Source organism: Myodes glareolus, chromosome 2 (genome assembly GCF_982192425.1).
Source record: "Myodes glareolus chromosome 2, mMyoGla1.1, whole genome shotgun sequence".
NCBI lineage: Eukaryota > Metazoa > Chordata > Mammalia > Rodentia > Cricetidae > Myodes > Myodes glareolus.
Genome location: NC_142027.1, coordinates 9,587,569 through 9,615,356, shown reverse-complemented (window position 1 = coordinate 9,615,356; position 27,788 = coordinate 9,587,569). Strand labels below are relative to the sequence as shown.

Here is a 27,788-nt window from a genome sequence, read left to right as displayed (position 1 = left end):
CTCCGAATTGCAGCAACACCCACCAATTAGAAGCGGGCTAAGGGAGTGGGGTGTTCTGAGCACGGCGCGCCTTGACTTGAACAACCTCAAATGTTCACAGGTGGATGAAAACCCCCAGATAGAGACGGACGGCGGGGAAAACAGGCGCGCCGGTGGTGAAGATGGGGAGTTATCAAGGACTCCAGGTGTGGCACGCAGCCTCCGTGTACACCCTAAGACATTGGATTGGTTGGTTGACGAGTTTGCGGAGTCCCCACCCAACTCCTTGCCCCGGCCTGACGCTACAGTGATTATATTTTTACAGAAAGTTGCAGATGTCCCCTCTCTCCCAGGGTCCCCTAACCCTCTCTACCATCACCCCACCGATCTTGCCCTCCTCCTCCCTCGCCCTTTCCTTTCCCTGCCCAGGTCCCTCCTCCCGTCCCTCCCTCACGAATCTCTCGACCGCGGAAGCCCATTGGCTGTGCGCTGAGAGGAGGCGTGTGCCCTGCCTAGCGGGTTTCATTGAGCGGAATTAGCCGGGTGACATCAGCTTTGCAGCCCCTCGGGCCGGCCCAGCTCATTGGAGCTGCTGCCCCTCCAGGAAAAGCACATTGTTCCCGCCCCCGCCCGGACCACCGCCACTACCGTCGCCACTGTCTCCACCCGACTATAAAAACCCGCGGAACCCCGAAAGGTGTGGATGCTTATTACAGACCAAGCCAACACCAGCATCAGCAGCCAGGTTCCCTGCAGCAAGCACCACGAATCGAATTCACAGTAAGTGTCTCCGCCCCTCAACTACCCAAGCCTAGATCCCATGAACTGACTTCCCCAACTCCGCTAGGACTTAGGATGCACCCTTAGATGTTCGCCTGCTGGCCAGGATCCTGCATCAGCGGGTCAGCCATACCTAATAGCTACTTTGGTGCCGACACTCAACGCAGCATCCCCAGCACCAGTAACTCCTGTTACGGGAACTCAGATCCACAGGCTGGCCCCGCGGAGCTGCAGAAACAGCAGTTGGAATGTGGGCCCCGTGCTGGCTCTAGGTGCGGTATGCACGCGTGTCCGTGTTTACTGCGTCGTGTCGGTGGAGATACGCTGGATGCGTTTGAGTATGAGATAGATCCCCAGGCCAAAGAAAAGTCCTCATTTATTTTAGGCCGTAATGAAGAAATAAAACCTCTAGAATGTCCCTTACCGAGGGCCACCCAGGACTCCCTGAAATAAAGTAACCCATGGGCGATTGTGGGAAGGGGGGTGGAGGTTTGTTTGGAGCGCAGCGGTGTCCCGAGCTGCTGGAGGGCCAGAAACAGCAACGAGGTAGACGCCAGCAACCTTTGCGGGTATGCTGAGAAGCTGAGGTTCAGGCAGGAGCCGTAAATCTCTCTCTCTCTCTCTCTCTCTCTCTCTCTCTCTCTCTCTCTCTCTCTCTCCTCTCCTCTCCTCTCCTCTCCTCTCCTCTCCTCTCGTTTTCCTTCTCTCCTCAAGTTCCGACAGCTGAAAAAAGAAGGACCCTTCGAAAGTTGAGATTATCTCTGGGGCCATGGACTCGGACGCCAGCCTGGTGTCTAGCCGCCCGTCGTCGCCAGAACCTGATGATCTTTTTCTGCCAGCCCGAAGCAAGGGCGGCAGCAGCAGCGGCTTCACAGGGGGGACCGTGTCCTCGTCCACGCCGAGCGATTGCCCGCCGGAGTTGAGCGCGGAACTGCGAGGGGCCATGGGCACTGCGGGCGCGCATCCCGGAGACAAACTGGGCGGCGGCAGTTTCAAGTCTTCTTCCTCCAGCACTTCCTCGTCCACGTCGTCTGCAGCCACGTCGTCCACCAAGAAAGACAAGAAGCAGATGACCGAGCCCGAGCTGCAGCAGTTGCGCCTGAAGATCAACAGCCGCGAACGCAAGCGCATGCACGACCTCAATATCGCCATGGACGGCCTGCGAGAGGTCATGCCATACGCGCACGGCCCATCGGTGCGCAAGCTCTCCAAGATCGCCACGCTGCTGCTGGCGCGAAACTACATCCTGATGCTCACCAACTCACTGGAGGAGATGAAGCGACTGGTGAGCGAGATCTACGGCGGTCACCACGCCGGCTTCCACCCGTCCGCCTGTGGCGGCCTGGCACACACGGCGCCACTACCCACCGCCACAACCCACCCCGCAGCTGCAGCGCACGCCGCGCACCACCCGGCCGTGCACCACCCCATCCTTCCTCCCGCAGCCGCAGCCGCAGCTGCCGCAGCCGCTGCTGCAGCGGTGTCCAGCGCCTCCCTGCCAGGCTCCGGGCTGTCCTCGGTGGGATCCATCCGGCCTCCCCACGGCCTGCTCAAGTCTCCGTCGGCGCCCACAGCCGCCCCTCTCGGAGGCGGGGGTGGCGGCAGCGGTGGTAGCGGTGGCTTCCAGCATTGGGGCGGCATGCCGTGCCCTTGCAGCATGTGCCAGGTGCCACCGCCGCACCACCACGTGTCGGCCATGGGCGCCGGCAGCCTGCCGCGCCTCACCTCCGACGCCAAGTGAGCGGGCCAGCGGGGGTGCGTTCTGGAGAGCCAAGGGCTGTGGAGCAGCCAGGACTGGTCAGCGCTGGGGCTCCGGAACTCTGCTGCAAGAAGGGGAGCTGGACCATGGGCTGGGCCTAGGGGATTACAGGGAGTCCTGTATCTGGGAACGGAAGTAGTGGGAGCATTTGGAGCAATAGGGAACGCGGCACATTTGCTCCAGAACCTGGTTAACTCTTTGAACTCTGGGTGGCTCTGGGAGACGCCGCAGTACAAAATGACCACAACTCGCGGGTACCTCCATCACTGGAACGCCCCACTCTGCACCGCTAGGAAGAGTCTAAAAACTGTCTTTCCCATGTGCTCAGAATGACTCCCTGTCTCGGCTTAGGCAGTTTGTAGCCAAGAGGTAGATCACAGGGGCACTTGGCAACTTTTTCCCATTTCGGGCCAAGTAGGAGACTCCCAGAAGCCGCACTGTGGAAGCCACCGTCGAGCCTCACTCCCAAGGTTCATCCCTGACCCAGGGCCAGGGGCCTTAAGCTAGTTAACGCTGGCCTGGGTACCAGAAGCACTTAGGGACATGTCCCATTTCCATAACTGGGGAAACCGTGTGGTCTCAAAAATGTGGCCCTCTGTCCCGTCTCTCCTGTTGACTTGTGGTTTCCTAACAAATCTGTGAATGTTCCTTTTTCCGACCATGCGAGCAAGTTTTACAGTCGCTCGAAATAGAAGCACTTGCGGAATGGAATAATCCAAATTACCGATATGGGGGGACGGGATGCTTTTTAGATCTCATTTTTAAATAGAAACCACACACACCGCCCCCCATTCTAAGCACAAGGTAATTTGGTTTCTTACCGGATTGGGGACAGCTGTTTTAGGTACCTGAGGGCTTGACAGAACAATACCATCAAAAAGTTGCTGTGAATATCGTTTGCGTTATTTGGGAGGGGGTTTTGTTGGGATTTTAATAATTTCTTGTGTATGTAAATATAATATCAACGAAGTGCACGATGCTAGGTTCTTTGTTCACGTGACTGCCAGCCCCTCCGGAGTCTAAGCCGGCTGTTTTCTTTCTGTGTTGTCCTTCCCCCTTTTGCCACAATTAACCCAAGTGGCAAATCCTTCCCTCGCTCCCCTGACAGCTGCGCTACAGCACGGGCTTCACGGGCGCCTGTCTCCTGCCACCCCACCTCTCCCGCGCGGCCCCTGCAGAGTCGTATCTATCATCTGTTTTATTTTTGTAAAGAAAAAAAGTGCTAAATAATATTTATTACTTGTTTGGTTGCATAAAACGAAACAAATGATGGAGTGTTGAGATTTTAAATAAAATTTAAAGTAAGTCGGTGTTTTCGGTTGTGTGAGAGAGTTGGGGGGGCGACAGGGAGACGCTGGGGACGTGATTTCTCTGGGGACAGATTTGTAGCTCGTTTTGCTGGCTTAGCCTTGGAAAAAGATAGGGGATTTTTACTACTCCCTCCCCTAACACATGTTTTCTTTAAGAGAGTGCATACTCCCTATACGTACCAGAGCTTTCTGTGCTTTGTAATGTCTCACACCTACTTGGAAACTGCTTTTCCCTTCAACCGAAAATTGAGTGGGTTCAAGAAGGAACTTTGAGCCATCACGTACCAGGACCCAGCCTTTGTGGAGGTTCTGGGAGCTCTAGCGACCTCTTTCAGGCTATGGTTTTCTATTCCTTGTGCTCCAAGGCTTCGCTGGCCACCACTGAGCCCCTGGATTCAGCCGAGGGACTCTTGGGGTCCCCGGACACAACAAAGCCTGGGTGTTCAGTGCAAAGTACTGCAGGGGGTTTGGATGAGGACTCACTAATCCTTTGGTCCTCTTTCCATACTTGCTACCCGTCCAGCGAAGTGTGCGCACCGGTAACCTTACCAGGCTTAGGGCCGCTTTCTCGCGCACTCCCACAGCCCGGGGAACTTTCCTGGGGCAACTTCTGTCTTCTCTCGGCCACCGGGTTTCTTAGAATCCTAAACTGCAAATGTGGGGCTTTACTTTGAAGAGAGAATCTGTGCAGAAAATTCTAAAGTTCCGGTAAATATTGAGGCAGATCTAGCTCAGCGCTGGCCCAGGAGCAGGGTCTCTGACGGGTCAGCCTGGTGCCGGGTAGCAGACATCTCACAGACGACATCTTCGGTGGCCACTGGTAGAAGTTGTCTAGACTTGGAAATAGAGATTTCCCTGCTGTTTTGTTTTATTTTGTTTTGTTTCGTTTCGTTTTTTAGTTCTCAAAGTCCAACTCCATTCAGGAGTCCTTCACTCAGGCCTAAGTGAGGGTGGATCCTTCTGGGGACCTGTCTGATAGCTCTGACAGCGGGCGAGTAACGCTTGTCTGTGAGCGCAGGCTCTCGGAGGTGAGGTGTTGCAGGCCCCACCTGGCTAATCAGAGAAGCCACCGTCACCACCACCGTCACTACCACCACCACTTTCTTCTTCCTTTTCATCCTCTTCTTTCGTCCTTCGTCCTTCTTCGTTCCTCTTCCTTCTCCTTCTCTCCTTAAGGCTAGGAGGCGTTCGGAATTACTGGGACCCAGAGAAGAGAAAGGGGGTGGATCTGTGGGTACCTGAAAGGGTCAGGGTTCAGCAGCAGTCTCATCCTCTTTGTTCTGAATTCCCATTTGAAATAAAATTTGCCAGGTGTTTGATCCAGCCCCCACACCCCCCCACACCTAAGGATGCCAAGACGTTGTAAATCCCCAGAGCCTAGCTAAGAACCTGAAGGTGCAGAGATGGGGAACTCTGTGGTGTTTGACTGCTCAGGTCTTATACATAGAAGGACAATTGCTGCAAGAAAAGAAATCAGTCTGCTTTGCCACCTCAGTCCTCAAGTATCTTAGGTCCTAGGTCCGGGCTAAGAGCCTCCGCAGTGCGAAGGCCTGGGCTCCCAGCTGCTCGCCCCCCCCCCCCCAGGGAAAAGTGCTCAGCAAGAGACTCGATAGACCTCCAACCACAGCAAGTAGCTCAGGGTGGGCCTAGGCTGCCCAAAGTCAGGACGGAGGTCTCAGGTCACTGTTGATCTACGGGTGTCTCCAGAAGGCCATGAGTGACCTCTTTGGCCTTCATCTAGGATTTTATTTTTCCTTCCAGTTCTGAGCATCTCCTCAACCTCTGCTCAGCCATGTCCATCTTCACGGCCTTCGTGACTCCCCAGCTCTCAGTCACAGGGCCCAAGCACTCATCAGATAGGATATCTGAGCGACTTAAGTCCAGAACTCCACTAGCAATGGAGCAACCATGAGCGAGGAACTGAGCCACCTCCCCTAGCCTCTGCAACCCCTCCCCCCACAAGCACAGTACCCCGTGTTCCTCTCCTAGCCTCTGCAACCCCCTCTCCACACACAGACACAAAGCTCAGTACCCGTGTTCCCCACTCTGCCCATAGGGCCCAAGTCCTAGCAAAGGGACTCATCCCCTGGGCTCAGTGTTGGAGGACTCTAGGTGGGACTGGCTTGAGTCGGTACTTCTGATGCCACCGAGGAGTTCCACATCCTAGTGACAGAGAGCAGAAAGGTGTAGCAAACTGGCACACCGCTTGGGTACCTTTGTGGAGGAACACACTGCTGAGGCCCAGAGGTGTCCCTCGCAGGGAGGCCGAGGTCTTTAGTGCGGCTGTGGGAAGATGCAGCACCAGGGACACCCTTGATGACCGGGTGCTCCTGTCCTTCTCCTTCATGGAGTGAAATGCTGGAGGTTTGCTTGTTTGTAGTCCAGTCTGGGTACGTGGGCTTGAACCTCGTGAATGATGAGCAATGCGCTCTACAGCTGTCCTATTTATTTACTTATTTCTTTTGAGACAGGTTCTTACTAAGTTGCCCAAGCTGACCTCGAACTCATCTGTAACCCAGGCAGGTTTTGGACATTCAGTCTTCCTTCTTTAGCTTCCCGAGTAGGTAGCCCCACACGCCTGGATCACTAGCTCCAGCTACGGTGCTATGTTCAAACATGTACTCCCATGATGTTCTCATCTATGATAGAGAAATGTCTGTTTCCTGCTAGAGCAGGATCAGCTTAGAAGTCCGTCTGAACTGTATTAAATAAGTGCCTTGATTCAGCCTGCAAGCTTATCGTAGGCGAATCCCCCACCCTCCACCTCCTCCAATAGACTCCTTTTCCCACTATGGATTTTCTGTCAAGTCTTCCCTCCCCACAGAGTACCAGAAGGGATCACTAGAGACCTTCACCAACAGCCATAAGACATCTTGTGGGTGAGTAACTGTCATTCAAATCTCTGCAGACCTATCATGGGGACCAGAATTAGGCCTGGCTGTTCAAAAAATAAACAGTTGATGCTCCTAAATCTGCCCCTACTGCTGGAGAGAGGCTCAGGAACTGAGTTAGCATGACCACTGGTCAAAAGCCCAGTCTCCCACTCAGAGCAATTACTCCATTCCCTGACTGAGAGTATAGGGACATCCTAAGCAGAGGTTAGGGAGGAGGCTGGGCTATGAGGGTGCTCACTAGATAGGGATCACACACACACAATTTCCAGCTCTCTCCCAGGGGCTGAGTTATTGCCATATGGCTGTATTGTGTGGCTGCAGGTTAATGAAGAAGGGTGCAGTTAGGACCCAGAGCTGAGCTGGCAGCTCAGGCTATGAATAAAAAGACTGGACAAGGAGATGGACACATTTATTGAAAGCTAGTGGGCACAGCCCTGAGAGTGTTGTCTGTCAACTCATGGATTTCTCGCAGTTAACTCTGAGGAGGTGCTATTGTCCTATATTACAGGCCAGGGACCTGTGTGAGGGCAAGTGAATGACATAGGAAAACAGTTCATAAGCTCAGGCAGCCGGCTTGTCCTACAGGGGTCTATCAGATAGAACCCATACCAGCCCCCAACACCAGATTCAGCAGTCCCCAGACTGGCTTAGCTCCAACTGGGGAACTCTTGAATCTGATGCTGCCCCCCTCCCCTCAACAGGCACTAGGGAAGCTCCTGGGTGCTCCCCCTAGGTGCTTGGACCCCATCTGTCCCTGACGCTTCCATCTGGGTTACAGGCTGTGCCAACAGACTTTTGCAATTAGCGGGCTCGGATGGGCGCGCTGCAAGGGTGGAGGAAGGGCCGGAGCAGGTGAGCCGCGGAGGCTCCTCATTAGGGACTGTCGTTACTGCCAGGACAGCTGCGGGTCCGGTATCAGCCGGAATCCCAAGCCTCAACCCCAAAAGGGTTGAGCTTTCCGTGCCTGGGGAGCAATTCAAAAAGGCGTCGCATTTGCGGAGGTCAGGCAGACACCGAGGCGGTGGAACTCCAGAGCTTCTGCTGGGACTGAGCACTCACCTTCGTAGGACTCTGCTTTACAACACCCCGAGCCCCTACGCTCGAACGCGCCAGTGTGTCGAATTGGCCCTTGAAATTTCCGTTTGTGAGTTCGGAAGCCAGAAAGCCTGGCAGAACACTAACTACCTTGGAGTCCGCATTTAGATTCCGATTCCTTCAACCACCGCTGTGTAGCACAGCGGCCTACAGGGGTTGCTTTGAAAGCTCGCTTTGAAATGTGCCGTAGGAGCACTACTCTCCTCCTCCTTACTCCCTAGGTCTCACAGTTGGGTGCAGCGGGGCTAGTCTTCTGAAGGATTCCCCGGGTGGCTGGGCGCTCTGCACGGGTTCTAAACGCAGCAATTGGCTTGTGCCATGCAAAACCTTCTTTTGAAGAGGGTGGTGGCTGCATAGTGTCTGGGTCCACTAGTTGAAGGAAAGGTTGGAGGTCCTCTTCCGAGAAGTGGGAACGCCAAACCAATCAATAGCGCCTACCTTTGTGTGGGGACCAAGCCGGCTGCTTGAGGGTGCACACACATCAGACTCCATGTACCACATGGGAATGGCTTGTGCACAGAGGGTAATACACATTCACAGGACCATCCAAGTCCGCGTTTGCACACACATCCTCCAGCTAGTGCTCTGAGTACTAGAAGCTGTTAGCTCAAGTTCTCAGTCTGGACCTCCAGATTTGTAACTGTCTCCCTGGCTGCCATGACAGCTAGCCAATTCTAGTCTCTGGGAGGTGAGCTTTCTCCTCCCAAACCAGTCTGACTCTCGGAGCTCTCTTCCTGGTGGCCTGGACCACAGAGAAATTCCTCCCTCAGGACAAAATCAGTTCACAAACAATTTCCCCCTCTTTTATCTGGGAGTAAAAGCCTGCCTTGGAGACTTTAGGCCTCTCAGAAGCTGTGAGATGTCAGACCAGAGTCTGTTTCCTCCCCTGCAGAATGGAGACAGGATGGGCATTCTCTAGTGTGCCCTGGGCAGGTCAGGCTCCAACTATCAGAATCCCCTGTGTCCCCTACTGCAGAAGCCTTGGGAACTCTCAGCTGGCAGGAGGACAGTTAGGCCCTCTGTCTATGGCCCTCAGATGACCAGCACAGCAACATTCTGAAGTACAGCCAGGAGCCTCAGAGAGATGAGACACCTGGGAGCCGGGTTGGGGGCTCCCCTCACCCCCAGTTCTCGCCTCTGAAAACTATTCAGGCCAAGTCAATGCTAAGGAAGACACTGGAGTCCAGTATGGCTTAGCCAACACAGGAAGGAAATTACTTCAGCCAGCCCAGAGGGGCACTGGCAGGCAGCTTCCACTTCAGGGGCAGAGAGCCTGGGCAACCAGAAGGCTGTCCATCTTTCCCAGCTCAGTTCCAGTCCTTGCCATTCTCTCCTCATACCCCCTCCACTGGCAGGTTCAGGACCTCAGCCACGCCCACCCACCCAGCTGCTTCCTGCCATCACCACGGCTTTGTTCATTTCATTTAAGGTAAAAAAAAATGTTGCCATCAGCCCCTCCTGTCTTATCTTTTCCCTATTTTAATTAAGGTAAAAATTAAATATTGTAAGGCATGGGGAGGAGCTCAGTCAATGAAGAGTTTGCCTCACAAATGCATCTGAGTTTGATCTCCAGAACCAGATAAAGCAAAGCTAGAAACCTACAGAGAAACTGACTTAAGAAGCATGCTCCCCCTCCCCCACCCCCACCCCTGAGACAGGGTTTCTCTGTGTAACAGCTCTGGCTGTCCTGGAACTTGTTCTGTAGATCAGGCAGGCCTGGAACTCACAGAGATCCCTCTGCCTCTGCCTCCAGAGTTCTGGGATTAAAGGTTTGCACCACCACACCCGGCCAGCTAAGAAATGTGTTTTTTTAAAACAAGAGCTTTGAGACATAGCCCTGACTAGAAGCCGGAAATGAAATGAGTTTTCACACTTGCAAATCAAGGAATTATGTTTCCTATGGAAGCACAGGAGCTCTGGACATCAAGACCACAGCCCCATCCCCTTTATTGCAAATACTTTTCTCATAGAGTAGATCCTGGCTACATTTCCCCTCCACCTTAAGGTCACGGTTTTGCCTTTCCTTTTCAGTCTTCCATACTCCCCTGGCAGTTCTAGCCCTTTATTTTCTTCATCTCATGTTAAACTCAGTCATATTAACTGACCCCTGTACCCTGAGCCCCGCCAGGCAGCGCTCGCTCCCTCTAGCTCGTCCAGCCATCTGGTCACTGACAGAATAAGTGCTCAGTGATGTTCACTGAATGGAATCAACACATGCAGGTGACTTTTGGCTCCCGGGTCATTTTCTAAAATAGCGAATAGAAGAGTCACAGAGCTTTCCTGGAAGCCACACACAGGACAAAGCAAGCAAAATCTAGCCCCACAGAATAAACCAACAGATTGTGTCCTCAAAATAATAATAATAATAATAATAATAATAATAATAATGAGAAGGAGAAGAAGAAGAAGGAGGAGAAGGAGGAGGAGAAGGAGAAGAAGAAGAAGAAGAAAAGAAAAACGGAAAAAAATCCCGATATCTTGGAGGCCCTGATACAAACAAGAGATCATCTGAAATGATGGGCTAGAATCAAAACATTTCCTAAAGCTGAAAGGAAACACTCTCCATGATGAACACATGTTGCTTCTGAGCTCAAGAAGGCTGCAGACCGTGAGATGTAAAGCCAGTCTGGGGGGAATGGCGTATGGGCAGACAATTTCTTCTAATTCTTTGGAAGACAAACGCTTTGGATTTAAAAAAAAAAGACAAATGTTTAGTTGAATAAGTCTAATTTTTTTTAAAAAAGATGTCTTTATTTTATGTGTGTGTTACCTGTATGTATACCACAGACATGCCTGGTGCCTGCAGAGGTCAGAAGAGGGTGTCAGGTCCCCTGGAACAGGAGCTATGGGTGGTTGTGAATCACTGTGCGTGCTCAGAATTGTCCAGGTCCCCTTTAAGAGCAACGAATAGTCATACCCACTGAGTCACCTCTCGGTGGATGAGTCATTGTGTGTGTCTGTTCATCTGTGTCTCGGTTATGTATGTCTGTATGTCTCTGTGCATGACACACACACACACACAGAGAGGGGGAGAGAGAGAGAGAGAGAGAGAGAGAGAGAGAGAGAGAGAGAGAGAGAGAGAAGTTTAGTGGCTATATTTAACCCAAATGCAAACCCCTCCTTTTGTTGAGTGTGCTGAGCTGCCAAAATGTTCATGCAGAATGATCACAGCTAAGAGAACGATGATGAGCTGAGGGCTGGTCCTGTGCTAATGCCCTCATGCATTGCAGGCCCCAACAGATGGCCGTGGCACACAGTCAGGCCTGCCCTGCCTGGGTCAGAACTCAGTGCCCCAAGCCTGTTTCCAGCTTGCTCGTCTTTGGAGAGATGATGGCTGTCCTTGGAGGAAGGGACATACCCATTCTCCCCAGCTCAAAGGCAAATGTGCCAGGGGATGGTAAGCAGAGGTGTGCTTCTGTTAGACTGAGATGTGATGCAGAATTTTAAAACATTTCCACACAGCAGAGTCAGGAAAGGGGAGGCTGGGTTGGCCTAGTGTGTTTAATGCGTGGGTGTCACCCATCTGCTCTTTAACTTCGACGTAGTGTGGCGAATGTGGCCCTACTTTCTCTCCCTTTCTCACCAAAGGGTCTCTTATATTACACTCTGAAGGGAATCAGTGAGGAAGGAAATTGATCCAAATCAATACCAAAACTACACACTCCAGATCACGGAGCTGGGCAGGGTTTGGGGGCTGTGGAATGCCAGGTCATGGGACTGGGGGGTAAATAACTCAGTCAATAAAGTGCTTGACTTGCATGAGTTCAGTCCCCAGAATTTACATGAAGAAAGCTAAGTGTGATCCTCGGGAAAAAATCCAGATGTGGAGGCATGCTCTTGAATCTTGGCACATAGAGACCAGAAAGTACCATCAATCCCCCTGCTGGGAATCAGCTTAGCCCCCTAGTGAGTTCTAGGCCAGTGAGAGACCTGGTCTCAAACAAAACAAAAGAGTGGCTGGCACCTGAGGAAGGAATGACGCCTCTGTACTCTGGCCTCCACATTCATGTGCATACACATGCAAACACCCACATATATGTATATGCACAGATGCACGCACACACACACACACACACACACACACACACACACACACACACACACCTGGGCACATATATAGACACACACTTGCATACACTTAGCACCCACACTGTACACACATGCAATTCCTGGGCACATGCATAGACACACATATGAATGCACACACTTACACACTCTTTCACATACGTGCACACGCACAAACATCAGGCCTTCTGGCAGCTACAAAAAAGAAGCTAAAAAGAAATGCTCACCTCTGTTTGCCACATCTAAAAAGGACGCAACAAGAGCATTATCTTGCCCCTTCCATCCACCTGGAAGCCAAGGCCACAGCAGGTATGGTTGGGCCAATGGCTTAAGGCATCTTTGTCTAGGACGAATCTGGGGTCCAGTGCCCATCCTTAGTAAGAAGCCACCCACAGAGCTACACAAAACTTCTTCTCTTCTCCAGCTCACATCCCCAGGGCTGGGCACACAGATGGGCAATAGAAGTGGGGGTTGCACACAGAGAATGACACTTCATGCCAGAGCAAAGCAGTAAGCAGCAGAGGCACACGGAGACCAGAAAGTACCATCAACGCCTCTGCTCTATAGTAGACATTCAGGTTTGTCACTGACCAGTGATCTTCAAAACTGGTCTAGGTCTCACTGTGTTCACGGGGAAATCCCTGGGAAACTGGCATGAACTCCAATGCCGCCAGCCTATCTGGGATGCTCGACACCTTTCCCAGTAATGCAGTGTGGCCAAGTGTCTCCCAAGACCTCAGGCACCCACTGCTGGAATGGAGCTGCACAGCCACCATCACAGTATGCCAACAGAGTGTGATGGGCAACATGAAGTGGAGTATGATTAACCTTGAAGGGAGGCAAAGAAAAAAGAGAATTCGAAATCAACAGGGCTGGTACCATGCACAGCAGAAGCAGCCATGGGAGAGGGTTGTTCAGGAGGTACATTAGGTAGGGCTCAGAAAGACAGCTAGCTCCAAGGCAGTGCTCAGGGGAAGATGAGTTCTAGGGAGGTGGCTTGGGACTGAGCTCAACCTTGGTATGTGGAGGACCAGAATGCCTTCCATCCTTTTGCCATCCTCAATGTATAGTCCCTATTCTGGGACTGAGGTGACAACTCCAAACTCTGCCACACCTACGTTCTAGGAAGTGAGGTCCAGGAAGGCTGGGCTCTCTTCCTCTTTGGAGTACAAACCAAAAGCAATGTCACTTCTGCCCAGATTCCAGAGCAGCAATGAGTTACACGGCCACATCCGTCTGCAAAGGAGTTTGGAAAGTGTAGGTTTCATTTCATCTTAACCAGTTTTGACTCTGTAAAAACACAGGTGGATACTGACCGCATGAGGCTGCTTGGCGGCCAGACCACAGTTGTGCATAGAAAGTTAGGGCACGGAGCTCAGCTGGGAAGCTGCGGAAGATGGAAGGGAACCATACGGAGACTAGCATGAGAGAGGACGTCGTAGGTGGGCTGGGCTGCGACAAAACGCTCTTGTCTGCGATGTCCACTTCGAGTTGGCCAACCATCTCACTCTCGATTTTCCTGCAGTTGGATGAACTGCACCGGTGCTCAGGGACGATTGTTTTTCGCAACACAGTCGGTGCCCAACAGATTTTATGATACACGACGATCTTTGGCCCTGAGGAATCCCTCTGCATTCTGGGCCTGGCCTGGCCTGGCAGCATTGGTTCCAGCAGAAGAAACAGAATGGTGATGCCCTTCAGCTCTGCTTCCCATACAGCACCCACACCACGAGAGGACAGAAGATGATGGTGACAGAGTCAGACCATAAAGATCACTTGAATTACCTGTACCTGTACCTGTCATACATTTCTTTCTTGTTTAAGGTTCCTGTTAGCAATGGACTTTTGTCCCTGAGTGCTGGGATAGGAGAGGATGGAGAAAGACATAGCCTGTATCAGACTTTTGCTGTTGAGACTAAATATTTGAAACCAACAACTTAGAAGGAGAAATTCTTCATTTTGTCTCATGATTCCAGGGGTCTCCATCCATTGTCCTTGGCTCCTCTGCTTCTGGACTTGCGGTGGTAAGAACATAGCTGCAGTAGGGTCATGCAATAGAAGCTGTTCTGATCACTGTGGACAAGAAGCAGAGAGAGGACCACAGGAGGGCAGACAACAAGGAACTGCTTTCTCCAGCTAAGCCCTTCCCCCAACAGCACCACCTGAACACTTAGACTTCAAGACACAGGCCTGGGGGAACACCTCAAATTTAAACCATAACAGGTGGAACATGTTGTATTGCTTTTGGTGTTTTTCTTTTACATTTATTAGAGATAGGTAGGTAGGTAGATAGATAGATAGATAGATAGATAGATAGATAGATAGAAGATAGATAGATAGATAGATAGATAGATAGATAGATGATAGATAGGTAGATAGATAGAAGATAGGTAGATAGATAAATAGATAGATAGATGATAGATAGAAGATAGATAGATACCTAGATAGATACATAGATACCTAGATAGATACATAGATACATACATAGATACATAGATAGATACATAGATAGATAGATAGACAGATACATAGATAGATACATAGATAAATAGATAGATAGATAGATAGATACATAGATAGATAGATACATAGATACATAGATAGATACATAGATAGATACATAGATAGATACATAGATAGATACGCAGACAAACAGAGAACTATGGCTGACGTGGTGCAGAGGTCAGAGGACATCTTGCAGTTGCTTCTCTGCTTTCACCATGTGGGTCCTAGGAATCAGACTCAGATCATCAGGCTGGGGCAGTTGTCTCTACCCCACTGACCCATCTTACTGGCTCTGGGATGTATTTTGACTCAAATAAAGTGACATGTGAAAATGCAAGGGGCTTGATTCCTACACAAGAAGCATTTAAAGAGACAGCCTGTGCTTTGCCTCATCGACTGTAGACTGAACTCAGTGAAACTTTAGTAAGAAAGACTCACATTTGTTAGGCCGTTACCTCATGCCAGACGTTGCTCCAGTAGCACTGACTTGAGATGAGATCTACCTTTATTTTTATTTACCTAGAGAGAATAAAATCACAGAAGTCACAGGGTGACACGTGGCAGAGTGAGATTCACAAGCCCATGCTTGTTCAGCTGACTTCTGTGAGGAGTGTGTGTTCTGGAACGCACACACACTCCCCTAACTCTTCTCTCACTTAAACGCATTGCCAAGTATAGTGGCACGGTCTCTAGACACCAACAATTAGGCAGAGGCAGGCGGATCTCTGTGAGTCTGAGGTCAGCCTGGTCTACGCGGTGAGTTCCAGGCCGGCCAATACTGATTTTTCAACTTATCTTTTCACTTAGCTTAGATTACAGAAATGTTGCCGTGACCATCCAGACACATATGTACATGCTCCCTTAAGACATTAACATGGCTATTGTGATTTTTTTTTTGAGACAATGTCTCAGGTATCCCAGGCTGATTTTAAACTTGCTGTATAGCCAAGGGTCCCCCTGATTCCAGCTTCCACGTGTTAGGACTACAAGTCCAGCTTATGTGGGCAGATCAGATACTGCACTGAAGGCAAGTGTTCCATCAAATGAGCTACCCCCTTAATCCCAGTTATCAGGATTTAATGAAACCACAGGGACCCATTTCCCACCAATGTCATTTCTCTGTTCCAGAGAAGCGTGGTGAATTTAATTCAGGAGGTCACCTCATGTTGGCTCACGCCTATCACTAATGGTCACCACCAAAGATTTGCTCCCCTCACAAACCTTTCTCGCTGACAACAGTTAGCAAGCTGCTCCTGTGGAAGATGCCACACACAGTCCACCACCAGGAAAAGGAGATGCAGAGAAAGCTAATCACCTTTGCATTAAGGTTAGGTGGAGGGATTTTGTCGGATTAGAGAAAGATCGGGGGAGAGCATGGTCTACCGGGAGGAAGTATTAAAATCTTAGGGAGTGGGAAGGGGCTGCAGCACCCGAAGGGACACTGTAAGAACAGCATGGTAGATGACAATTCCTCTGGGGAAAAAAAAAGACAGGAAGGAAGCTACACAAAGCACAGTTCAAAAATGGGAAGGATCTATCCTACAGGGTGGCCAGAGAAAAAAGAATCCCCTCCCCCAAGGAGCTCCTGGGCAGGAGTCTAACCAACCATACTGATGGCTTGTGCCGCTGGGAGAGTAGGGCATTAGAAGGAAAGAGGGGGAGGGGAAGAGAGAGAAGAGTCTCAGCAGAGTTGCCTCTGCACATAAGAGAGAGACACAGTGCACTTCTGAAGAGGATCCAGTTACAATGAGCCTGCCGGCTGCTAAACACGCAGTTTACAACGTGTTTCTAGCCCCTGCCGGATCAGCTCTGGGGGCCAGGACTCTGCCCCACTTCAAAACCCAAGTTCTTCTGGAAAGCAATGGTTAGGTACCACATTGGAACATGCAGCTTGCTTCTCTCTCTCCAGAACTGTCTGCACTGACGGTTCCTATTTCCTCATCACCGTCAGAAGGAACATTTACTACGAGGAGTGTGTGTGTGTGTGTGTACTGCTTTTACAACAGAGGGTGAGATCAGGAGTGTGGAAAACAAGGAAACCTGATACAGAGGAATCAGGCTTTCTCCACCTGGCATATGTATTGTTCCCCCACTCTTATCCCCAGCAACTCCACCTTTCCCCAGACGTGCTGATTCAACCATTTCCATTTTGTTTTCTGGGACAAGATTGCGTAATAAGGAGCAGGGGAAGAAAGCATGCTTGACCAGGACAGTGGCTGTAACACAACAAAACTGAAAGTTGCCCCCTGCCAAAAAAAAAGAAAAAGAAAAAGAAAGAAAGAAAAGGAAAGAGAAGAAAGAAAAAAGAAAGGAAGGAAGAAAACACATGCACAATTGCAATTTGAGGCATTTAACAGCATGTCGTGAAACAAACATAACCCTAACCTGCAGGCTAATAAAATCACAAGAAACACATACCCAGGAGATTTGCAGGAAGGTGACCGCAATGCATAAGCTATGTCCTGCCCCACTGGAAAGGGAGCATGGCTGCTCACTGGGCTGAGGTGACAGTGAGCAGAGTAGCGATTAGCATGCTGAGATGACTCAGTGACCTGGTGGAACACCAGCTCAGAGAAGTCCATTGGAAGTCAATACCCACGGTGTCCGGGCAGGAGCATACAAGGCTCTCCCAATGAGGTTCATGCCCTTCTCTCTGGGAAGACCAGCCAAAGAGATGGCAGGGCTGATAATTACACTGAATAATGCTGTTGTACATGGAGGAGACCCTCCTGGGTCCTGGATGATTCCAGAGATGGGGAAAGACTGATCTGTAGCCTGGCGTGGTGGTGCACACCTTTAATCCCAGCACCTGAGAACTCTGTGAGTTTGAGACCAGTCTGGTCTGCAGAGTGAGTTCAGGACAACCAAGGATACACAGAAACCCTGTCTGGGGGGCGGGGACAGGGAACTGAGCTGTGCTGTGTGAACATGGAGGAAGACTGAGGAAGGCTGAGGATTTAAACTGGTCCTAGAAGATGCATCAGTTGGGCAAAGGGAACTGGGAAAAGGCTCAATATCAGGCCAGTTTGGGTTTATTCTGCTTAGAGAGCCTTCTGACTAATGTGAGAGCAAAGTCTCAACTCTTGGCTCACAAACCCGAGTGTGCAAACCAGACTTACCTGGGAGGGGATTTGTTCTTTAACATCTGTGCAAAGGCCTAGCTCTGCCTGGATAATGGAGAATCTCCAGGGCTTAGTTTGTAATCACTGGGGAATTTAATGAAACGAGCTAACCTGGCGTTATCATCTCAGAGATAAAGAGGATCGGAGGAAGGACGTGATTGGCCGGCGTTCACTGAATTAGTGACTTTTCTCATTGTTATAACAAAATGACTGACAAGCAATTAGGATGGCATGTTGGCTCATAACTGGAGGGTGCAGTCTATCACAGTGGGGGAGTCAGGGCGCAGTGATGTGGGTGGCTGGTCACGTGGTCACATTGCATGTGCAGTCAGGAAGCAGAGGGACATGAATGCTGGGGCTCAGCTCGCTGGCTCCTTTTTTATGTATCGCCCTCAACCTGTGAACTAGTGCCCCTCTCACTTAGGGAGGTCTTTCCACCTCAGTTGGCCTAATCTGGAAACTCAATCCTTATGGGTATCCTAAATTCCCTGAAGTGACAACTAAGATGAATGGTCACGGACTGTGACTTCACTTGACAGGTGGATTTTTTTTAGCTTTTTACCACAATCCATTACCAACCCTGGGCTTGGAAACACCATTTGCAGTTCTAACCCAGGTACTTTCTCAAGCATTGCCCTATTCACCCTCCCTGACAATGCCACAGTTCCACAGGAAAAGGGAGTGCCTGCTGCTTCTACCCCAGGATGGAAGCCTTTCATTCTTCATGAGTGAGAGAAGGCAATGGAATTACTGGCTTCTAGTCTTGCCTTTTCCAGAATTTCCTTCAGCCTCAGCCTCAGGGCCTGCTCCAGTCAGACACCCTATCTCTGAGCAAGAAATGCTTTCTCACCCAAAAACTCAGGGCTGTCTCTCAATCTAATTTTGTTCTCTCTTTCTTTGAAGGTTCCTTTTCTTACTTTCAATAACCGACACATAAACACATAAAACTGTATTGTTTATGGAGTCAATCCGTATGTGCATTACCTAATGTTTAAGTCAGGTTAAACACCCCCTCCTCAGACACCAGAATTTCTTACTCCTGTCTAAAGTAACTGGAGCCCATCCATCAGCCTCTCTCCACCTCTCCCTCTGCACAGCCTCCAGCCTCTGGTTCTACTCTCAACTTACATGCAAGCAACTTTATGGTGTTCTATATATGAATGAGCTCAAGAGCTTTCTTTTTTCGGTTTGCTTGTGTTTGTGTGCCTGGCTTATCGCATGTCCCACAGTGATCTCTAGCTCCATCCGCGCACTCACAGCCGACAGGGTTTCATTCCTCTTTAGAATCGGTTGATGGACATACGGCTTAGCTATTGTGAAAGAGGCTGCAGACATGAGGGTGCAGAATGTCTTTTTCCCCGTCTGTAAAAATACATATATGGAGATTCGTGAGCGTATGTGTATGGTCAACCAAACAGACGAACAGGACATTTGTATATTCCCAACCTCAGTGCCTCTCCCTGCCGCTCTCGTAATTCACTTCTAGTTAGTGTTCTGTCTTCTTAGTGTTGACATTCGAAGATTCCATGAACCTCTGATTTTACAAAAAAAAAAAAAGCAAGGAAAGACTGGAGACACAGCTCCCTGGTAGAATACTTACCTGCTATGCAGGAAGCCCTGGGTCCATCCCTAGTACCTCACAAACCAAACATGCTTCGATAGGCCAATAATTTCAGCACTCAAGAGGTAGAGGCAGGACAATCAGAATTTCAAAGTTATCCTTGACTACATAGCAAGGTCAAGGCCAGCCTGGGCTACATGAGATACTGTTTCTTGAGAGAAAGAAGAAAGGAAGAGAGAAGGAAAGAAAACCATTTTGGGGGAAATTCATCTGTTCTGAACACGGTATGTTTTTGTTGTCATTGTTCCCTAAGTGTACAACATGACAACCACCTGCAAAGCGTCAACATGGCGTTAGCCACCATACGCAGCCTAGAGACTGTCAAGGGGATGAGGGCAGATGAGCAGGCTATGTTCACAGTCTGTGGCATTTGGTGTGAGGGACGGGAATACCTTAGACCCCTTAACCAAGGGAGATCCGACTGCAGTCACCAAAAGTCAACAACCCCTAAGGAAAGCTGTGACAGCCCGCCCCAGGTTGGTTCTAGATGTCTTGGGATGACTCAGCAGGACACTGATCCTTTCTGTCTTCCCTATAGTGTTCCTCCCATGAATCTTTGCAGTTCTTACTAGCCCTCCTGGGCCATCTGGTACTCCTTCCCCTCTTTGTCACCCAGGCAATACCCAGGTATGTTAACCTTTGACACACACACACTCTCTCTCTCTCTCACACACACACATACACTCTCAAACACACACACACACACTCACACACCCACACTCACACATACACACCTGGTACAAATGAACACATTAGATTTGGAATCCTCATTTTAAACTCATTTTTACCTCAGTTGAGTACCTAGTCAAGGTGCCTCCCCCAGCCAAATAGCAGATAGGACTCAAAACTGCTCCTTGTCTCCTCTTCCTGTATGTCCTTACTGAGAGTAAAGTGACCCTTGGCAGGTACACACCCGCTGCGTCAGCAGCAGTGCCCCCCTGCCTGGAAGAGCCATGAGCCTGAGCCAGTGTTCCGCTGTCACAATCTTGAAATTCTTATTCCCAACAAGGGATCCCATATTTGTATATGGTCTCCGCAACATGGCTGGCGTCAAGATTCTTTCCCGGTCCTAAGAAGATAAGGTCAGGAAAAGAAAATCACTTCATGTTTTTTCCTGATAAAAATCTTAGTCTATCATCTAACAAATGCAATTCTGCCTAAGATGTACAACTAATAATAATTAATAAAGCTTATTGCTAATAAAATAATTACTACTTGAACCAGCCTTCTCAACAGCATCTTCTGTGTAGGCGTGGTGCTTACCCTCAGACAACTGGGGAGGGTGGCGATTTTCAGAAAATCATCCTATGTACAGAGCTGGTCCGTGGAGGTGCTGGTATCCAGATTCAGATTTGCCTGAGCTCAATGTGCTCAAATGATTCCATGATTTAATTTTTTAGTTAAGTTTTTCCTTGTGAGTCCCACTAACATTAAAGTAAGGAATCCAAAACTTGGCACAAGAAAAAACATTCCCTCCTTAAAACTCTTTAGCACTTTGTCCCAGAATATGCTGGCAACTGCCACAGACTATGCCATCATGTCTGCTAAATACAGCTTCCACCACAAAGATTATAATCCATCTATAAAAACTATATGGAAGGAAACTTGTAGCGATCGGCGCGGCCACCTATCAAATTTTTACTGACAGCTGACTCTCCTTCCTAGCTCTCCCAGGGGAATGCAGATGGACAAAGCCCTTTCTGGGAGACAGGGTCCTTGCTTTCTAAAGCCGAGTGCATTAGCTAAATCAATTCTAATATATTTCAAATATATTCATTATTGTCCATTAAAAACACACTACCATTCCGTGGTTCTGCGGGAGAGTGACAGAGCCTTGTTTGCAGCAGCCCTGGGCATAACAATCACTGTGCTGCTTCATTAGCTATTCCCTGTGCTAGTGTGAGGGACATATGTCTATTCTCTGTAACAAACACCCACAGCGGCAGGCGCCTCCGCTCTATGCAGATAGCTCAACACAAGTGTGAGCGCTCCCAAGGACCTGCGTCCCCAGCCGCTAGGCACAATCAGCCCATGGTCACTGATTGGTTCCAGTTTATTAACAGCCAATGAACTCCTCATCTGTTCCAGAACTGGTTAGGAGTGTCACCTGCAACTGTCAGCCCCTAGTAAGGCTCCTCCAGTCCTCAGCGTGAGGATGGAGCTGGCTTTTCCGGGTTGGACATTCTGTATTCTCCGACACAAAGAGCCATGTATTGGGCGAGCTGGGAGAGGCAGGATTGGTAAAACAGCAGTGTGTGCTTCGTTCTAGACCAGTAGCTGGGCTGCACAGTCAGAGACAGCAATGAGAAGCAGAACCACACACAGACACACACACACACACACACACACACACACACAGAGAGAGAGAGAGAGAGAGAGAGAGAGAGAGAGAGAGAGAGAGAGAGAGAGAGCGCTCAAATAGGCTAAACCTATGATTTACTTCTGGACTCTACTCTAGTCCCGAATGGGAGAGTGATTTTTGTATTTAAGGTTTTGTTTGGTTTTCTGGTATAAGACACGGATCCAGGGCCGTGCACACACTTAAGTCACAGGAATATCACTGAGCTGCAAGCCTCCAAGACTTGGCTACTTAAATCCAGGCCATTTTATATATAAGTTCCAATATATATAGACACTGAGTATACTGGGGACCAATCTGGCCTGTGGATCACCTTCTCTTTGAAAAAGACAAAATATAAACGTGGGGAGGCACACTAGCTGCCCTACTTTCTGATGCTGGAGTCTTCTGAAGCTAACAGTGGAGAGTGGCCTCCACTCCCCTCTCAGGGTGGAGAATAACACCTGTCAGCTGTAAAAAGCACTTTGACCTGGATCGCTCCCCCTCTAGAAGCATGTATGTCTGTTGTGAGCCAAGGCTGCTAACAGGCTGCTGTCAGCTAACTGACCTCCGCAGCCCCTGGGAGGCTCTCACAGTTTGGAGGCCGGAGGTAAACTTGAGGTTGAAGGGGTCTGAGGGTTATGAGGCAGGATCTGAGCCAAGCCTCTTCCTCGGTGTGCACAGCCCATCACCCTCTCTCTGCGTCCTCTGTCATCCTCCTTCATGTGTTCTGACTGTATCCAGATTTCCCAGGCCAGGCTGGGACCAACCATAATGACAGCATTGTCACTTGATTACCTCTACAGGATCTCCGTAAAAGGTCTAATCTGGGAAACTGGGGACGGAGACGCAGACATAACTTTTGGAGCTGACATAATTCCAGCCTGACACTACTTGAGGGCCCTGCCGTGCATTTACTTCTGCTGCCCCTGCAAAGTTCAGGGCTACTATGCTCACACTATGAAAACAGCCTAGAGGACTGCTTTTGTAGGCCTAACCAAATATAAGTCCTGCCCTTTAAGGTGATTTACAATGAACCAGTTTCAAGAAAGAGGGCACCCTCTGTGGTCTTCATATCCTGCTGGGATTTACAGGCTACTCTGGTGGAGTCTGAAAACACACTAATCCTGTTTCAAAAAGAATCACAATTGCTGGGTGGTGGTGGCGCACGCCTTTAATCTCAGCACTCGGGAAGCAGAGGCAGGCAGATCTCAGTGAGTTCGAGGCCAGCCTGGTGTACAGAGGGAGTTCCAGAATAGGTTCTAAAGCTACAGAGAAACCCTGCCTGCCTCAAAGAGAACCAAAACAAAACAAAACACAATTTTAAAACTCAGAGGAGAAGAGTTGAAGCCACTTGTGCATTGGACCTGGGTTGAATTAGCCTGGGGTCACCCAGCCAGCTAGTTAGGACCCATGCAGCTCTCACCCCTCCCATGGTCACAGGAAGCACCTGGAGGTTGCAATACCTAAGTTTGCAGTGAAGCCCCAGCTTAAGACACGGAACCTACAGTACTCCCCATCATCTTGAACCAGGAATCTTGGGTTCCCCAGCCCAGCTCTACAGACAGCCCATCTCGGCACAGTGCACCGAGAAGGCCAGCTCTGGGATAAAGAGCTGAACGCTGATGTAACTCCAAGTTCAAGGTCCAGAGTAACAGCTGAATTCTTGGGCTTGAGCAGAGCTGAATTTGAGGCCACAGTATCTACTGACTTTCAACCTGGCACACATTCCACACCTCTGGGGATCCCCACCTGCCCGAGGGGTCATGCAGATGGGCACCTACAGTACGTTCCCTGGGAACAAGTCAATACAGGGGAGACCTGTGGGAATGTCCTGTGTAGTGGTTCTTAGTTTTGCTAGCTAGTTTTATCAGTTACTACTTGCTATCCTTAGGTAGAAATGCATTGGTTTTATGGTAGGACGGTTGTTCTTATACATACTAAATAAAACAAAACAAGGCTGGCCTGGTAGCACCCAGTTGTATCCTGGCACTCAGGAGGAGGCTGAGGTCAGGATCACAACTTTAAGGCAAACTTTGGTTACATAATATGACCCTGTCTCAAGAAAGTAAGAAATAAAGAAAACAAAATTTCTCTCCAACAGGATTTCAGGTCTCCCAGGCTGGCCACAAGCTCCCACCCACCAAGCTGCCGCCTTAGCTTACAGCTGATCTGAAATACAGTCTTCCTCTTATTCAGAATGATATCAGAGAATAAATAGGAATGGGAAGCCTCTGACAGAGAGATGCCTACGGCTGTTCTCCCAGCGGTGACTTCCTCGTGGCCCTGGACCGTAAGCTGTCAGAACTGATGGACAATTTAAGAACGCTGCCCTTGGGGACTCCAAGGGGCTCCCAGGAAGTCTTGGGCAGCTGCTTTCTTGCAGCACCGGGGAATGAAAGCTTGTCAATGGAACTATCTATTTCCAAATAGATAGATTTCCCAGATTAAACGGTTAGCCCAGCTGGCAGGGGGGCACACACCTGTGATCTCAGTGCTTGTGAGCTGGGGCAGAAGGAATTCTGAGAACTGTGGGCCAGCCTGGGCTGCGTAGTGAGTTCAGGGCCAGCCCAGGATACTACTGAAACACTGTCTCAAAGTCCGATGCCAATTGTGAGGCAATGAGGCAGGTTCTTGCATCTTCTGAAGTTTCTTAGGTCAGTTGCTGCTGTGACATCAGGGTCCAAGTCAGGTAGCTCTCCTACAACAAGAGAGGAAATGCCAAGTCTCACGGAATCAAAGAGTCCCAGGTAGAGCAGGGTGGAAATCAGGGAAGTACCTCCTCTCCAGATACTCCCACACCACCTGATCTGTATCCCTAAGCCCAAAGCAGGGACGCTGTAGACATGCTACTTACATCTTCAAATGCGTTCTCAACCTTTCTAATCCCCCACACGTTAATACAGCCCTCATGCTGTGGTGACCCCAACCATCACATTGTCTTCTTGCTATTTCATAGCTGTAATTTTGCTACTGTTATGAATCATAATGTAGCCATCTGATATGCAGGATATCTGCTATGCAGCCCCCAAAGGTTGAGAAAAACTAGTCTAAAAGATCCAAGCAGTCATTTCCCAGGATTACTAATGAAGGCGACTTGCTGGCCGCATTCAGCCTCACCAATATAAAAGCAAAATAGCTCTTCAAATCTCTGAGACACAAGAAAGAAAAGTGGGTAGGTCCCCGGATGAGATTTGTCACCTTCCGCTTCCCAAATAATTTTTCAAGCACCTATTTTCTTGGATGTCTCAAACAGTCATAGAATTTAAATGTAAGAATTGGCAGAATAAAAAGTTAAGAACCCTTCTTAACCATTTAGCTCCATGTTAAGGAGCAGACTGAAGAATTTATAAGTCAGAATTGACCTAAAGAACCCCTGGAGCAAACCCCACTTATGTCCGGAGAAACTGAGGCCCAGAGACATGGTGAGCAAGACACAGAGACCATCTCTCTACTTTCGGTTTGGTGCAGTTTCTAGAAGACAAATCCATCCTCTGGAGCTTTCTCTAGAGGCAGATGTTCACTCCAGGCTCCTGTCCCATCAATATGCAGGAGTTCACCTTGTGTCCCAAGATGGGCAGAATCAGTGAACTTGTGGGTAAGACTGACTGGGAGTAAATCACCTCTCTGAACCTCAACTTCCTCACCTGAGAAAGGGGAGCAAGACAGCAGCAGCACGAGCCTTCTAAGGCAGTGGACAAAGGAGGGCTCACTAGCCAGGCCAGAGCATCATGGCTTCCATCCTCCTGTGTTCTGGTTAAAGCGTGCCACCACAGGTTCTACATGGGAGAGGCTCTGAGCTTGGAGGTGGCAGGCATCGGAATTGTCTTTGGAGACCAACTACTAGCCCCTCCCAGTTCTAATAGTTCAGCCTCTATTTCTGAGTGGCTGAGTGGCACTGCCTCCAGGGCAGCATGAGAAAGACTGGATCTCTGGTGCCCCGGGCATTTTTCAGCCAAGAGAAGCACGGGAAATGGGCCCCGCACCCTCCAACCAAGGAGAAAAAGCGTCCCCAATGCAGAAGTACAGAAAAGCAGTTTGCAGTGTTGCAGGCAATTGCTCAAGGCCGAGGACAATCTTGGGGGGAAGTGTGAGATGAGAAAGAAGAGGCCCACTGGCCTACAGGACTCTAGGAGGGGGCTTGGACTTATGCCGTGATGTAGAAGGGAGGCTCTGGCCTGTTATGCACCCAGCTCCCGTTGTGATCTCCTGAGATTTCCCATCCAATGATAAACAGATGGCCGCGCATGAGCACAGTTCACCCACGGCCACGCAGCAGCCCGGGAGAGAAGGGTGGCCGTCAGCAGGGTTTACCTCTCCTGAAAACCCAGGCAGGGAAAATGGATCAGTTCCCATAGGTTCTGGGCGCGTTTTGTCCCCCAGTAGTCACAGGTGTGTTTATGAAGAGATGGATGGCCAAGTTCTCTCTTTGTGCAGGTAGTCCGAACACTACTAAATAATGGTGCCCATGCAGGACTTTAGGAGCCCCAGGAGGAGTTATTGGCCCTAGCGACAAGCATACTTATAATTTAATTATAAATAGAAAGGTCAGGGAAGTTGGTGAGGATAGCGCTGAAGATGGTGACTTTGTGGATTTGGGGTGGGGGAGGCAGCTGGGGGAAGATGGCTGGAAAACAAAGCTGCAGCACCGGGACCCATGAGGCCACACCAGCAGCGGCTCAAGGGTGACCCAGGCAGCTGTGTGAGCCAGTGATGAGGCTGGGTGCTGCAGAGAGACCCACACAGGCTTGAGACGAGAACCTCAGAGCTGCGGCTGGGGTGGAGGCGTAGTAGACCCGGAGGTCTAAGAGATGGATGGACACACGCCACCCCGCCACTCTCCCCATTGGTCTCTCTTACTCTGCAGTCCCGTAAGTGGTGTCCCTGAACTTCTAAAAAGGCATGTGCCTTTCCAAAGCCCCAAGCTTTAGAGTCCTAATGTGTAGGGTTTTCGGGCCTCTAGACTGGATTATAAACCTTTTGGGGATGGTGCCGAAGCTTTTGAGTATAGAGGACTACATGGACTACATTTGAATTGTGATTTATTAAGAATTGTGGGTAATCCCACTAACACTGCATGGGTGTTCCAAAGTCTGTCTTCAGGCTGTCCCTGAACAGTGAACAGAGGCGATTAGGTGCTGGGCCCATCTGGTCACCGCCCTCCTGACCAGTCCATCCAAAGGGATCCAGGCTGTGTGTGTGGTGGGGGAGGGGAGCTCGGGGCGCCTCTACACCCACCCATGGCTCAGACCTGAGTGTGAGGTGGCAGGAGACCTGGGGTGTTTGGTCTGATGGCAGCCGCTGCAACTTTTTCAAGTGGTGGCAGCGGGGAGCCTGCCAAAAAGGTGACTGCCCCGTGATGGTGGGGCTTGATAATGCTGATAAAACAGCCTCCACACAGGAAGAACACGAGACTGACAGATAAGACAAGGAGGGGCTTTAGGATAAGCCAGTATGATTGAGCGTCTCTCTGGAAAAGCTGGTCAGTGAGCGTGAGCACCTGTGTCAGACAGACCCTTGGTCAGCAGTCCAAGAAAAAAGGGGCCTTCACAGGCTACTGCATGTCATTGCAAAAGACTGAGGCCTTAGGTGAGCACATCCAAAAAGACACGGCTAAACAGCAAGCTCTTGAGCAAAAAGAGAAAAGAGAGAGGACTGAGCTGAGCGTGTGTGAAATTATGAGAAGAAAGGACAACAAACCAAACTTGATGGACCAGTGGTCTGGCTGAGACGGACTCAGGACAGATTCTTGCTAATCCTTTCCAGACATGGCCGCTGTAATCATTGAGGATGAAAAACAGTCTGTATTTCCATGCACTAAACATGTTTTATAATGCACATGTGTAGGAAAGGAGAATTCCTGAAAATTTATAACCTAAATTTGAACTATTTCTAAATTTTTTCTAAAGCCTTTGTTTAATTGCTGTTGTATTGATCGTATACTTTATACAGACGTTGTGTTTAAACTAGACAGAAAGTTGATTTACTTGACAGACATGAAGTGTACCAGCAGGATGCGTTTAGCTGACTTTTCAGGTAATCATTTTGTGCTTGATTTTTAAGATAGTTGCTGTTTTAAAAAGCAAGCTCTCAGCTCTTGATTCTCCCCAATTACATGAGAGTTGTGCCCGAGGAGAGAATTCTGTTCTGTCTTCACTGTTTTTTTTCCTTGAGGATGATCTCATAGATGTTAAGACATGTGAAACACCTTTTTAAAAAAATCCTAAGTTTGCTGAAATTAGTAAGAATGCGTGCTGTGAGACATTACTCAAGCCCTAAACGACCCCACTTTGGGCATGGACACTTTCAGCGTTCCGGTG

General features: G+C 49.7%; 1 protein-coding gene across 1 annotated transcript; it reads left to right on the top strand.

The window, feature by feature from the left end:
* The first annotated feature begins 533 nt into the window (after positions 1 to 533).
* Olig2 (oligodendrocyte transcription factor 2) lies at positions 534 to 3,823 on the top strand. The gene is made up of 2 exons (XM_048422920.3): positions 534 to 759; positions 1,474 to 3,823. Exon 2 carries the CDS (start codon positions 1,529 to 1,531, stop codon positions 2,498 to 2,500), a length of 972 nt encoding a protein of 323 aa, XP_048278877.2. The 5' UTR covers positions 534 to 759; positions 1,474 to 1,528; the 3' UTR covers positions 2,501 to 3,823.
* Positions 3,824 to 27,788: the final 23,965 nt, after the last annotated feature.